General features: G+C 38.2%; 5 protein-coding genes across 5 annotated transcripts; 3 read left to right on the top strand and 2 right to left on the bottom strand. All coding sequences in view use genetic code 12, as the record gives it.

Annotated features, from left to right (window-relative positions):
• Window positions 1-1,097: 1,097 nt before the first annotated feature.
• PICST_67724 (predicted protein) lies at window positions 1,098-2,323 on the bottom strand. The gene has a single exon (XM_001384259.1). The coding sequence runs from the start codon at window positions 2,311-2,313 to the stop codon at window positions 1,168-1,170; it is 1,146 nt and encodes a 381-aa protein (XP_001384296.2). The 5' UTR covers window positions 2,314-2,323; the 3' UTR covers window positions 1,098-1,167.
• A 1,002-nt stretch (window positions 2,324-3,325) lies between these two features.
• TRX4 (Thioredoxin (Trx)) lies at window positions 3,326-3,715 on the top strand (the record flags this gene model as incomplete). The annotated part of the gene is made up of 1 exon (XM_001384617.1): window positions 3,326-3,715. The coding sequence occupies one exon, from the start codon at window positions 3,326-3,328 to the stop codon at window positions 3,713-3,715; it is 390 nt and encodes a 129-aa protein (XP_001384654.2).
• A 1,890-nt stretch (window positions 3,716-5,605) lies between these two features.
• Window positions 5,606-7,210, top strand: HXT2.6 (hexose transporter; the record flags this gene model as incomplete). Its single annotated transcript, XM_001384616.1, has 1 exon — window positions 5,606-7,210. One exon carries the CDS (start codon window positions 5,606-5,608, stop codon window positions 7,208-7,210), a length of 1,605 nt encoding a protein of 534 aa, XP_001384653.2.
• A 1,065-nt stretch (window positions 7,211-8,275) lies between these two features.
• BGL1 (beta-glucosidase) lies at window positions 8,276-10,489 on the top strand (the record flags this gene model as incomplete). The annotated part of the gene is made up of 1 exon (XM_001384615.1): window positions 8,276-10,489. A coding segment is annotated over one exon (2,214 nt), but the record flags the coding sequence as incomplete, so codon positions are not given.
• Window positions 10,490-10,622: 133 nt separating this feature from the next.
• Window positions 10,623-14,289, bottom strand: SUT2 (Sugar UpTake (tentative)). The gene has a single exon (XM_001384258.1). It carries the CDS (start codon window positions 12,649-12,651, stop codon window positions 10,999-11,001), a length of 1,653 nt encoding a protein of 550 aa, XP_001384295.2. The 5' UTR covers window positions 12,652-14,289; the 3' UTR covers window positions 10,623-10,998.
• Between the last annotated feature and the right edge of the window lie 92 nt (window positions 14,290-14,381).

Below are 14,381 nucleotides of genomic sequence, written 5' to 3'. Positions count from 1 at the left end.
CTTTTTATGTTACTGACAAGAATGGTAACAAAAATTTAGAACAGTGGATAAAGAGCGCATTTCTATGTTTTCCATTCCACTCAGAAACAAATGCCAAAACTTGGATTTGAACCTAGTTCAATTATAAGATTGACTGATTATGGATCAATGACAACGCTTTCCAGATAGAGAACCAGGAAGATTTAGAAATATACTCTTCATGTTTAAAGACATGGCAGCCAGTTCAATTTGTCCCCACAAACAACGGTAAGTACCAAATAATGGTCACTCCATTGATCATTAATGTCGGTGATCTTTTGGAATAGATGGAAGCACTGTCAGCTTATATCATTCATTGAGTCAAATTCCCTGCTAGTTTCCAAGATAGTGGAAATGATCGTTATTCAATTGTGTTCTTCAGTCATCCTAAGAAGAAGGCGCTTTTAGAGCCCGTACTATCCCAACACATTAGAGATAGAAAAGGACGAGGTTCAAATAAAGATTTCAATGATACTACTGCTGAGCAGAACTTACAGAAGACCCTCGCAGCCACCTATGGCTGGAAAATCTAAGTTATCTTGTTTTACAAATGAACAATGCAATCGACTAAAATGAATCGGACTAAAGCAAATCTTATCTGTGTGGTATCTATGTGCAGATCCAGCTCTCTCCTGAAGTTTTGGATGGATTGCTTAAGCGAATTCTTGTGAGACATTTTCGTGGATTGTTTTGTTGCTACTGATCGATAAGTGATTCAGTCTAAAATCCCGTATATATCCCAATAATGTCCCGATGGGACATACAAATTATTGTTCTATTGATCTAACAATGGTTGTGTTACTGAATCGTTTTCGGCATAAGGTTTTCTGCAATACTCTCCTGGAGTTTATGCAGGTTAAAGCTAAAATCCTAAACGTTCAAATTGAATGAATCTTATCTCCTGAACGAGTTGAATTGGAATAAAAACTATACAGATCAAATAGGTAACATTACCCTTTTTTATTCCAATGTGAGGCTGGTCTACTAGCCAATAAGACAAGATTTGTTTGACCCAGTTTTTGTTTCTTCGAAATTATACGGGATTATTAGCATTTTGTCATACTTTTCTTGTTCCTCTTAAAATCCAAATATGTGACAGCAAGAAGATCATGTTAAAGACCTCTTTTTGTCTACTTTATTTCTAAATACCTAACTAGCCTCACAATTGGAGCAGTAATTACTACCTTCGTTGGCACAAGTTGAAGCCTTCAATAGCAAATATTCTTGCATGATGCTATAGAGACATTTTCGTTGGTAGTCACTATTTCTGTCCTTTACCAAGCACAAATAGACCAAGCTATCGGTCATCTTGGTCGCAAGCAACAATGAGATCTCCGACGTGACCGCGTACGCAATTATGACCTCCTCCACTTCGAAGTCAAGACCTACCAATGACTTGGCAGTAGCAACTACACACACATTTTCATCCATCAATCCCTCTTTGATCTCATTGGCTTTTTCTCTCCTTTCTTGTGTTGACGATCCTACGATTCCTATGCACGGCACAAGATCGTCGAGAAATTCAATCAAGTGTTCAACTCTAGCATCATTGTCGACAATAATCAAGGAATTGTACAGTACTAAAGTGCCGAGGTACAGCATTACATTGTTGGTCACATCAGTCTCTGATTCCTTAACGTCAACTTGCATTTCGACGCGTCGAATTTGTCTGTCCTCGTCTTCCACTACATTGTAGCTGTCAATGCTCATGTTTGCCATCAATGTTGCTTCTGGAGCAAGGAAAGACGACATGAAAGCATACGGTATATCTTTGATAGAATTATCGCTTATAGATGACATCTGCAAGTAGTGAGCATCTTCTATGATAACGCGACGAACATGTGCCGAGCATTCTCCGCTCTTCCGAATTTGTTTGGTAAGCTCATGGATTTGCCCAAAATCATTTGCCGTCTGTTGCAAGACAAGAACGTCATATTCTAGAGGATCGTTGACCCCATCCTCGATGTAGCGGACCTTTAATCCTGCCTGTTCAATTCTAGCAACAGTGGAGTTGAGCTCAGACCAACACGGCACTACCAACAAACTGACACAGTGGTCTTTGATTCCCCAGGTGTCGATGTAGATCTTGTCAGCAAGCATTAGAAGAATGCAACATTCCGTCTTGCCTTTGTCAATCTTCACCACCGTGTGAGAGGATGCCATATCCCTGATTGCTCTTTCCTGTAGTGGAAGGAATTTAAACCCATCTCCAAATTGGTGCTTTCCAGCTCTCTGGTAATCTGCACTAGATAATACGCGAGGAAGTTCTGTCCTGTGATCACCTTCATCCAACATCGCCAATGTTTCCAAACCCTCAAACTCTGCGAAGAATAGGCGAGTGAGAAGTCAAGTTGAAAAGCGGTTCATGTAGTTTTTTATGATACCGTAAATTTGCCGATTATTATATGGGTTCATTCACGTCCGGAAAGTGTGCATATAACCGACCGTACGCAGATCGATTCTAAGGCATGAATTCTTTGGATCTGGTCGTCGCGTGATCGAATGGATGATTTGAATCTAAACTGCTATGACATGAAATACTCATACCGCAACGGTCCGTCACTCAATGCTACGATATACTATCATTATATATTCATATTCTTAGTATCGTAACTTATGGTCTTCTCTGAATTATAAGTGCTATTTGTCTCTGTAGATAAAACGCGAACATTACTTTGAAAATACTAATTGATACAAAAAAATACCTACCCTGAAAGTACTTACCGATTGAAGTAGTTGCCTCTTAGAACAGCAAAAGAATCATCTTCCAACAAACAGCTTCATGCAATTGCGCGGTAGCACGGTAGCAGAATAGTACTCGTAAGAAATAATGTCGCACCCCAAATGTAATTCGCATATCGCAAATCAGTGCACCAGAGATATGTTGACGGGAAACCTGTATATGGAGAGACCGGTTTTCCTTTTGGACTTAGAATTGGATTAATGGATATGGAGTTATATTAATCACTGAAGAACTATTTAAAATCTGTTTAAACTAGAGGGAATCCTCTTGACTTTATATATTCTTCATCCTCATCTCATCTCTGTAAGTTGTTGCGTTATACAAAAGTAGAATTTCTGTTTCGGATATCTATCGGATCCAATCCGAGGTTGGTCACCTCGGAAACCATTATTAGAGATCCTGTATCTTATTTTCCATCAAATGTAAAGCCTCACGTGCAAACCTTCGTTGATTTAATCCACAATAGAGCCGTTCAGAGATAAGGCACTGCAACATTTAGTTTCACTCAAATCAATATTTTCTTTGGTGGACCGTTGATTACTTTTATGTTAGAAATTTGTGTAGATGCCTTATACTCCCGACTCTAACGTCAAGCATTTAACCAGCTTGGAAGAATTAAACGACTTGATTTCCATTAGAGACAAGCTTACGGTAGTCGATTTCCATGCTCCTTGGTGTGGTCCCTGCAGAGCCTTTGAACCTGTGTTTGAAGAGATAGCTGAAAAAGTCCCAGAAATTCAATTCGCTAAGGTCAACATCGAAGTCGCCAAGGACATTGCCTTGAGATACAAGGTTGCCTCTTTACCCACATTTATCTACTTCAAGAATGGCAAGAAGGTAGACATCCTGGTTGGAGTTGGAGGTAATAGATTGTTCCATTTGATCAAGTTGAACACAGGGTTAGATATTAGTACCAGAATTGTCAAGAAAATGGACAGAAACCAGATTGAATGAGAACGCACGACTCTTTTCCTGTCCGGCGCTACCTATTGATCAAATATGTCAGTTGTCCGACCTCCTATCTTATCATTATTAAATTGGTTAAAAATAAAGAACCGCTGAAAGTATGAGCATAACATCTTATTGTCTCATGTTGATAGTTATCTTCTTTTGTACTAAGTTTACAATTTGACTAGGACTTGAGCGAAGCTATAGGGGCTTGTGCTGTACGTAGAAGTATTTTCCTGTCTGGCGCAACTATGGAGAACTATACTTTGCGAAATATACCCTGGCCCGACAACTAATGAAAGTCTTAAAATCGCCCTTCTCTGTAGTTACCACTTTTCTACAGTAATTCTCTACCATGGCAACCTTTTCATAAATTTGGAATAATAATAGATTTGGCCAAATAAATGTTGCTCTTCCAAATTTCGGCTAACTATTGGCACCAATATTGTAAATCTGTTAATTTTTTTGCTCTACTCTTGGAATATTTTGCAGCTATCTTAGAGATGCCAGCATAAAATCGTTCAAAAAGAGCAATACTAATAAAATTCTATATTTCAAAAGAGTTCCTACATTAACATCCAATTACAGCTTTCCATGCCTAGCATATACTACGTATTTCAATCACTTAACGATTACACAGTAATCCAATAGCAAATAGTAAATTGAGCTATCAGTCGTAGACGCAGATTTTCAGTGAAAGAATTCATGACTTAGGAAAGGTGTATGAAGGTTTTATATATATTTAGAGTCCCATGTCAGTTACACAATCCGTAGAAGTCACGGGCGAAATTGAGCACGAAGACCAGTCCAAGCTGATGAGATCAAAGATTATCCAAGACCGTTAGAATAGTAGATCATTCTGAAAAGAAAAGGGAGAGATCTTTAAACTGTGATCGGGGGAGCACTAATTCCGGCAAGTGTCACCAAGTGGTATAAACAGGATGAAAACAATGTATTTGAACTTCCAATAAGTAGGTTTAAAAAAGTAAACAGGTGACAGCTGGAAGAAATGTGCTAAGAAATTGGATAATCTGGATCTAAACGTTTTCAAACAAGAAATCATGGAAGACTGAGTTCAAATTCTGAATGATTAGAATTTTCATTCGAACTTAAATTGATAAATTAAAACAGATCTTGGATTGTCATTAAAATTTATTTAATCTGTTAGTGTTCTTAAGAACTTGGAAACATGTTTCAGAAAAAATTGAAGAATGTCAATGAAACAGGTGCTGGAGTGATATAGTAAAAAGAACTGTGTCCTATGAGATAACCATTAATCTTCACTTGATAAAATTTCCAGCAATTCACCCAAAGAGATGACACCAATAATTGTAATTCGGTCCATACACCCCCCATGAAAAAGGACATACCTGGGAGCTGTATGATATTTTAGTGTTAAATTCAATATACGTACTATCTAAGCCAGCAAAGATTCTCAACTGAACTGCCTCTAGGAATTTCAAACTTATCCTTGGAACGATCACAATCCGAGTTCTCTGGAGATTTGCATGGGCGGGGTTACGATTTTATTACTGGTTGACAAGGTCATTGATACACATGGTGAAAATATAGAGAGGAAAGGTTCCCATATTGGTAACTAGTTGCATAATTGTTCCTTTGAATTAGGTGGTATTCAGCAGACATTTTTTTCAAAATAATAATATGTGGGGTAGTTTCACTTAAAGTTTGTGTCTGCGTTCGAGTGGAAGGAAACACAACCTAAAAAATTATTTTGTAGTGGTCAGATACTAAGCAATCTTATGTCTGACTGCAAAATATATTATCTTCAATATACATAAATCTGGATACTCCAAATAAGATAAACTACTATAAATACGAAACGAAAATCCTCCTTGAAGTTTTATGTTTTCTCACCTCAGTATCCAGAAATAAGAGATGTCCCAACTGAAAGAAAAATCAAACGTTATTACCACAGTCTTGAGTGAAGAGCTTCCTGTGAAGTACTCTGAAGAGATTTCGGATTACGTTTATCATGATCAACATTGGTGGAAGTACAATCACTTTCGCAAATTGCACTGGTATATCTTCGTTCTTACACTTACATCAACCAACAATGGCTATGATGGTTCTATGCTTAACGGTTTGCAATCATTGAGTACCTGGAAGGATGCCATGGGAAACCCCGAAGGTTATATTCTAGGAGCTCTTGCAAATGGTACTATATTTGGAGGTGTTCTTGCTGTAGCCTTTGCTTCTTGGGCCTGTGACAGGTTTGGAAGAAAATTGACTACTTGTTTTGGTTCTATAGTTACTGTTATTGGTGCAATATTACAGGGTGCTTCAACTAACTATGCATTCTTTTTTGTCTCTAGAATGGTCATTGGATTTGGATTTGGTCTTGCTAGTGTTGCTTCTCCAACATTAATCGCAGAACTCTCCTTTCCTACTTATAGACCTACATGCACTGCCCTTTACAATGTTTTCTGGTACTTGGGAGCTGTTATCGCTGCTTGGGTTACCTACGGAACCAGGACTATAGTGAGTGCATATTCATGGAGAATTCCATCTTACTTGCAAGGTTTACTACCCTTGGTTCAAGTATGTCTAGTTTGGTGGGTACCTGAGTCGCCAAGATTCTTAGTTTCAAAGGGTAAGATTGAAAAAGCTAGAGAATTTTTGATCAAATTTCATACAGGCAATGATACCCAAGAGCAAGCTACTAGATTGGTTGAATTCGAACTTAAGGAAATCGAAGCTGCATTAGAGATGGAGAAAATCAATTCAAACTCTAAGTATACTGACTTCATTACGATTAAGACTTTCAGAAAGAGAATTTTCTTGGTTGCCTTTACTGCTTGTATGACTCAATTATCTGGCAATGGTCTAGTGTCTTACTACTTGAGTAAAGTTTTGATCTCGATTGGTATTACGGGTGAGAAGGAACAATTGCAAATTAATGGTTGCTTGATGATTTACAACCTTGTTCTTTCATTGGCTGTTGCATTCACCTGTTACTTGTTCAGAAGAAAGGCTTTGTTCATTTTCTCTTGTTCTTTCATGTTGCTTTCGTACGTCATCTGGACTATTCTCTCTGCTATCAACCAACAAAGAAATTTTGAACAGAAAGGTTTGGGTCAAGGTGTTTTGGCAATGATCTTTATATACTATCTTGCATACAATATTGGGCTTAACGGATTACCATATTTGTATGTTACTGAAATCTTGCCATACACACACAGAGCCAAAGGTATCAATCTCTACTCTCTTGTCATCAACATCACCCTTATTTATAACGGTTTTGTCAATGCTATTGCTATGGATGCAATTTCATGGAAATACTATATCGTCTACTGCTGTATCATTGCCGTTGAATTGGTTGTTGTTATCTTCACTTATGTTGAGACTTTCGGATACACGTTGGAAGAAGTTGCTCGTGTTTTTGAAGGTACTGACTCACTTGCGATGGACATTAACTTGAACGGTACTGTGAGTAACGAAAAGATTGATATTGTCCATTCTGAACGTGGAAGTTCTGCCTAAGTTAGTTAATTAGGAAAACTAAAACCCTTGTTAGTTCTATACAGTTCAGATTTTGATATTAGTGATTTAGTATCAAGAATCTAGTTCGAATATATTTTGTATGAATCCATAAACTCAGGACACTAATGTAGGAGTATAGATCCAACGCAAGCATGAATTTAATAATTTTTCGAGTGATAGCTTGTCTCTTGATGGGTCAAAATTTTTGATTTGCATGGTAGATAATTATTTTTGTCTGATCGGATCAACTTTCAAATTTTGGGACCTAGATGTATTTTTTAGTAATACTTCATCTTACAAGCCATGTTGCCCCACAAATTTGGTACAAATATTTTTTGCGCGCATTATTCCGACCTACCTTAGTTGCAACATTGAAGACCACACCATGTTACATTTCTTTAGTGTGGGAATTAAGGACTGCTCTCCCCTCACTTAAAAAAATTGCATGCAATGAGAAGTGTAGAATGCATAAATTAGTTTCACTACCCCTGTGTTAAAACAATATAGGATACATTTCCTACAGTAGAGAGGCTGCCATTTTAGACTATTCCGAGCGAATTATTTTCCCGAGATCTTTACAAATATAGAAACATTACCCCAGGTTTCACTCTTAATACACTAAAGGATGTATTTCCTATAACATGTAAAAAAAGCTTCAATTTTCAATTATTCCGAGCGACTTATTTTTCACTCAAAATCCAGCCAGATTTAGAAACGTTACCCCAGGTTTTACGCATAGTGCACAAAAGGTTGTATTTCCTATTATAGACAAAAACCCTTCAATTTTCAATTATTCCGAGCGACTTATTTTCCATTCACAATCCAGCCAGATTTAGAAACGTTACCCCAGGTTTTACGCATAGTGCACAAAAGGTTGTATTTCCTATTATAGACAAAAACCCTTCAAGTTTCAATTATTCCGAGCGACTTATTTTCCACTCAAAGTCCAGCCAGAAGTAGAACTTATTGCATCAATTCCTAATTAGGAACTGATTCCTCTGTTCATATATAAATACTATATTCTCCAATCGCTTGAATATAGAATTTGAAAAGAATCTATCAACGATGACTGCTTTTGACATTGAGGGAATATTGAGTCAATTGACGTTAGAGGAAAAAGTAGGACTACTTGCTGGTATAGACTTTTGGCACACCTACGCGGTGGATAGGTTAGATATCCCTAGTCTAAGATTTAGTGACGGTCCTAATGGTGTCAGAGGAACAAAATTCTTTGATGCTATTCCGTCTGCGTGCTTTCCATGTGGTACTGCATTGGCTGCAACTTTTGACAAACAATTGTTACGTGACACCGGAAAGTTGATGGGGGTTGAAGCTAAAGCTAAGGGTGCTCATGTTATTCTTGGCCCAACAATGAATATTCAAAGAGGCCCATTGGGAGGAAGAGGGTTCGAATCTTTCAGTGAAGACCCTCACTTGAGTGGCCATGCTGCAGCTGCCATTGTGAACGGAATTCAAGAAGAAGGTATTGCGGCAACCGTTAAACATTTCGTTTGCAATGATCTTGAAGATGAAAGAAATTCTAGCAATTCAATTCTTTCCATGAGGGCTTTAAGGGAGATATATTTGGAACCTTTCAGGATAGCAATCAAACATGCGAACCCCAAGGCTTTGATGACTGGTTACAACAAAGTAAATGGCGAACATGTTTCTCAAAGTGAAAGTATTATCAAGGACATCTTAAGAGAAGAATGGAAATGGGAAGGTACCATAATGTCCGATTGGTATGGAACTTATACTAGTGACACTGCTATTAGGGCTGGATTAGACATCGAGATGCCGGGTCCAACTAAGTTTAGAAGCTTAAGTGAAATTCTGCACATGGTTGTGTCAAAGGAATTGCATATCAAGCATATAAATGATAGAGTAAGGAATGTTCTTAAGTTGGTTCAATTTGCCCAAGGTTCAGGAGTGCCTCAAAATGCTCCCGAAGGCACAAGTAATAATAGTGCTGAAACCAGTGCTAAGTTAAGAAAAATTGCACTGGATTCCATAGTATTGCTCAAAAACACTGGAATACTACCTTTGAGTAAGGATTCATCCATTGCAGTGATAGGTCCAAATGCTAAATTTGCTGCTTATTGTGGAGGGGGATCTGCTTCGCTTGCATCTTACTACACTACAACACCTTATTCTGGTATTGCATCCAAGACAACTACTCCGCCTAAGTACTCAGTTGGTGCAACTGGTCATAGATTGTTGCCTGATTTGGCTTCCCAGGTAATAAATCCAATCACTGGAAGTGTTGGTGTCAATGCAAAGTTCTACTCGGAACCTAGCACTTCTGAGAGAAGGAACTTGCTAGATGAGTACAATTTAATTGATACTCGGGTCAATCTTTTTGATTACATCAGTACCAGTAGGGCACGTAATGAACCATTCTATATTGACTTCGAAGGAGACTTTGTTCCTGAAGAAACGGCCAGTTACAGATTTGGACTTGCTGTGTTCGGTACAGCTGACTTGTATGTTGACAACAAATTGGTTATTGACAACAGCACAAATCAAAAGAAAGACGAGCACTTTGTTGGTTCTGGAACTAGAGAAGAACACGGCGTCATCCAATTAGAGAAAGGTAAGAATTATAGGATTCGTGTTGAGTTTGGGTCAGCACACACCTATACTTTTTCTGACCCCAACGCAGAATTTCATGGTGGAGGTTCTTTGAAAATCGGTTGTATTAAAGTTGTCGAACCCGAAGAAGAAATTAGAAGGGCTATTGAAATCGCAAAGACAGTAGACCAGGTTGTTTTGTGCATTGGACTCAATCTGGAGTGGGAATCTGAAGGTTACGATCGTCCAGATATGGAATTGATCGGCCTTCAGAACAAATTAGTAGAGGAAATTATAAAGGCTAATCCGAATACTATCATTGTCAATCAGTCAGGCACTCCAGTAGAGATGCCTTGGTTACCAAAAGCAAAGGCAGTTGTTCAAGCTTGGTTTGGAGGTACCGAAGGTGGTAATGCAATTGCAGATGTCTTGTTTGGTGATGTTAATCCTAGTGGAAAGTTGTCACTTTCATTCCCTTTCAAAAACTTCGATAATCCGGCTTACCTCAATTTCACCACTGATAACGGTCGAGTCCTTTATGGAGAAGACATATTCGTTGGTTATAGATATTACGAAAAACTAAACAGAGAGGTTGCGTACCCATTTGGTTTTGGATTATCATATACTTCATTCAAAATCGGAGACTTGAAAGTTCAAGTTCTAGACCAGGATAATATTGAGATTTCTGTTAACATCAAGAATACTGGAGCTGTTGATGGTTCGGAAGTTGTTCAATTTTATGTTTCCAATGATGACAAGGCAGTAATGAGACCAATCAAGGAATTAAAGTGGTTTGAAAAGGTTTTTTTAAAGGCAGGAGAAGATAAAACTGTTACTTCGAGAATTCTTGTCAAGGATACATTTTCCTTCTTTGATGAATATCAGAATCAGTGGTCCCTTCAAAAAGGAAATTACAAGGTCCATGTTGGAAATAGTAGTCTGAATATCTCTCAAACCGAATCCATCTATATTGACAACCAATGCCTCTGGACTGGAATTTAGAAAATGAAATAGATATGGTTTAGAATACGTTAATTCGGAGTACTTGAATCTATCAGTAGTACAAAAACAAATGACCTTATTACAGTTCTTGGTTTATAGTGTATCAATCTTCATCATAAAAGTTCATTTAAAGGTATAACCTTTTTGTAAATCTATAGTGTCTATATTCTAAACGTTAAAAAGTCATGCAGGGGAGAAAAACATTAATCGTAAAGCTAAACTTGCTCTTGCTCTTTTGCTTCGGCACCATAAGTGGAGTTTTGCATTTGTTGTTGGGCAGAAGGAGGAACCCATGCACCAGACTTCCATGGTGCAATACCTTCAGCGTACAACTCATCAACTTCTTCCAACGACAAACCTTTGGTTTCGCTGACAAAGAAGTAGACATAGAAGAACGAAAAGAGTAAACAACCAGTAAACACAAAGCCGAACTTGAAGTTGATGGCATTAACAATGAATGGAGTGCAGAAGGAAATCAAGAAGCCCCACATCCAGTTAGCAGCAGTAGCAATAGACATTGCCTTGGATCTGATTCTCAATGGATATGATTCGGAAATGATGGTAAAAACACCTCCAGCCCATGTACAGGCAAAGAAGAAGATGAACAAACAAGTGATAAAGATCATAGCATTACCAGACAGTTGACGGGTGTTGTCGTTATCTACTACTCCATCAATGAACAAATGAGTTGTACCAATAACGGAGTAAATGATGAAACAAACGAACATACCAGCAGAACCGACTAACAAACATTGTCTTCTTCCAAATCTTTCAATGGCCCAAATACCAACAAATGTAGAAAGAAAGTTGACTGTACCTAAGATGATGGAAGTCTGGAAGGAATCTTGCAAACCAACAGCTTGGAAGATTGTAGTTCCGTAATAGAAGAAATAGTTGACACCAGTTAATTGTTGCAAAGACTGTAAGATAATTCCCATGATAACTCTTCTGAAAATAGCTGGCTTACCAGTGATCAATTCCATCCATGAAGCAGAACCTGCAGCAGCTTCTCTGTCAATACCAGCCTGAATCAATTGAACTTCAGTGTAGACACCTGGATCTTCTGGAGATAACTTGTTGGATCTTGCAAGGGACTTCTTGGCTTCTTCGATTCTCTTCTTTTCAATTAAGAATCTTGGGGATTCAGGCATAGCCAACATACCGACAACTAAGAAAATAGCCCAAAGGAAACATAAACCCAAAGGAACTCTCCATTGTCTTGAATCATTTAAATCTTTGGTTCCATAAGTGACACAGTAACCAATGAAAATACCTAAGGTGATACATAATTGGTAACAGTATACCAAAGTACCTCTCAAATGCTTTGGAGCACTTTCACTAATGAACATTGGAGACAACACTGAAACAGTACCAACAGCTAATCCTGTAACTCCACGTCCAATTGTAAGTTGGTACCACTTGTCTTGGGACGAGATCTGGATGATAATACCGACGACGTAGACAACCATAGCTGAAATGATACCAATTCTTCTACCGTAAACATCTCCTATCTTAGAAAGGAAAATACCACCAATTGCACAACCAATGTTAAAAATGGAAACAATCAAACCGACTCTGATATCAGACAAATATTTTCCTTCAGAACCATCTTGACCAAATCTGGAAAGGAAATCAGACATATTAAGGAAACCGGAAATTGTACCGGTATCGAAACCGAATACGAATCCACCAAAGGCAACCAACATGCAGAAGAAACAAACCAAGAGATAGGCTTTGATACCTGTTGCTGGAATGGAAGCTAAATCACTTTGGCTATTTGAGGACGAACTTTGCTCAACTTTATCTTCGAGGATGGAAGAACCATCGATTGGGGTTTGAGCACCCGAGGGTAAATCTTGTGAGGACATTGTATTGAATAATGTGTGATGATGAGAAGAGAAAAGTAAATAGGTTGCAAAATAGGGTTTATTCCTGTCGATATTTATACTCAATTTGATGGCTGCAATATTTGATTGATGGCTGAGGTAAAATTCTTAAGCCGGAAAATACCCAAAAAATAATCTTAGTGACATGCGCAAATGACATCTCTGCGCCCCCAATTCGGAAAAGATTTTCAATTTGCAATGAGGCTAACCCAATTTTTTTCTCGCAACTACATTGATGTTGTACTAGGAGATACTTCGATATGCTTCAATGAATTTCTCAAGAGTTACTCATTGAAATCTGCTTTTGAATAGGACTGGCACCTAAATTTCGTGCAGCATGGACCTGGATCCCCTTCCATGACGGAAAAACCACAGTTGCCTTTTGCACTGCTCCCAGTTTGTCTTTGCATCTGAGCCAACTGATCTGTACGTTACATGTTCCAAGCATCCTGAATGTTTGCTGGTATATGGGGTGACTTTCACATCCGGAATTGTAAAGCTGGTCTAACTGTCATGTTTCGGGGAAAGCCGGCATATTGGTTCTTCAGTCCGATGCTGCGCAAAAAGAAATTTCCAATTTCGGATAAAGTCTGAATGTTCCGGAAAAGAAACGCACGCGATTTCTGTGCATCTGTCATGTTTCTGGATAGTTATCGGAACATTTCCTTTAGCGAATACCTCGGTTGAAGATACAAATTACATCATAGAGCTTTCACGTTGAATATTGCATACATTAGAAACAGAAGGTCCACCACTTGCTGGGGCAACCTTCTTATGCAAGACTTGGGAACGTATGTTTTTTTTCTGGTTGGTTGAATGGGTGCAAAATATTGATCGTAGTTCCAATGGCGCCAACTAAGGTTATTAGAGGTGAGCATCTAACATTTGAAGCTACGCAATATCCTCCATTAAATAATACTACAGAGTTAACGTCGATGACGACTTCCATTCAAACCTTTTCTACGTTTATATCACAATAGTCTACCTCAACTTCCAAAGATTTACCTTTCATCCGAGATCAATTGATGAATATATAGATGTACTGGAAATTTCCTATGTGCAAAGAATCTCGTTTAGGAATAAATGTCGACTTAGCACTTCCTTCTTATGTATTTGACTGTGCCAGAACTCATTACAACATTGACCATTAGCTCTCACATTTTGCATTTTCTTCTTCTGCGCCAAAGAGCCCACGTTTAACAGTATAGCGACCAAGCAAGTTAGTCCTCTGGTTTTAGTGAATTGAACCATTGATAAATGGAAATGTAAATTTAAATTCAATTTCAAGTCGATACAACACTTTTTCGCTTACAATTGAGAATTTACTTAGAGAAAAATTATGAGGACATATTTTCAATTTCCATCAGTAACTACACAACTTCTTGGGATATTTTTCCTAATTTTAATGGAAGTAGTTACAACTTAGATTTCTAAAGTTCTCCACGAACTAATGATCTAATGCTGCTTGTGCTACCATGTAATTAGCCTCCAAACCTCCCAGGTACTGCCGCTATTTCTGGAGTTTGCGCTCTCTCCGACCACAATAGAAACTATCACAAAAGCCTTTAGGAAAGGTCATCTTGGCTGAATCAACATCTCTTATTTAAAGTAGAAGAATTCTTTGCCATTCTCATGCACAAACTCCATTTGCCAGAGTAGGAAAAAGCTGCCGCAATGTTTTGTTGTTGATCGTCAAAGTGAGTATCAACCAA

This window comes from Scheffersomyces stipitis, chromosome 4, assembly GCF_000209165.1.
Source record: "Scheffersomyces stipitis CBS 6054 chromosome 4, complete sequence".
NCBI lineage: Eukaryota > Fungi > Ascomycota > Pichiomycetes > Serinales > Debaryomycetaceae > Scheffersomyces > Scheffersomyces stipitis.
The sequence above is the reverse complement of the archived record's forward strand: the minus strand, read 5'-3'. Positions and strand labels throughout refer to the sequence as shown.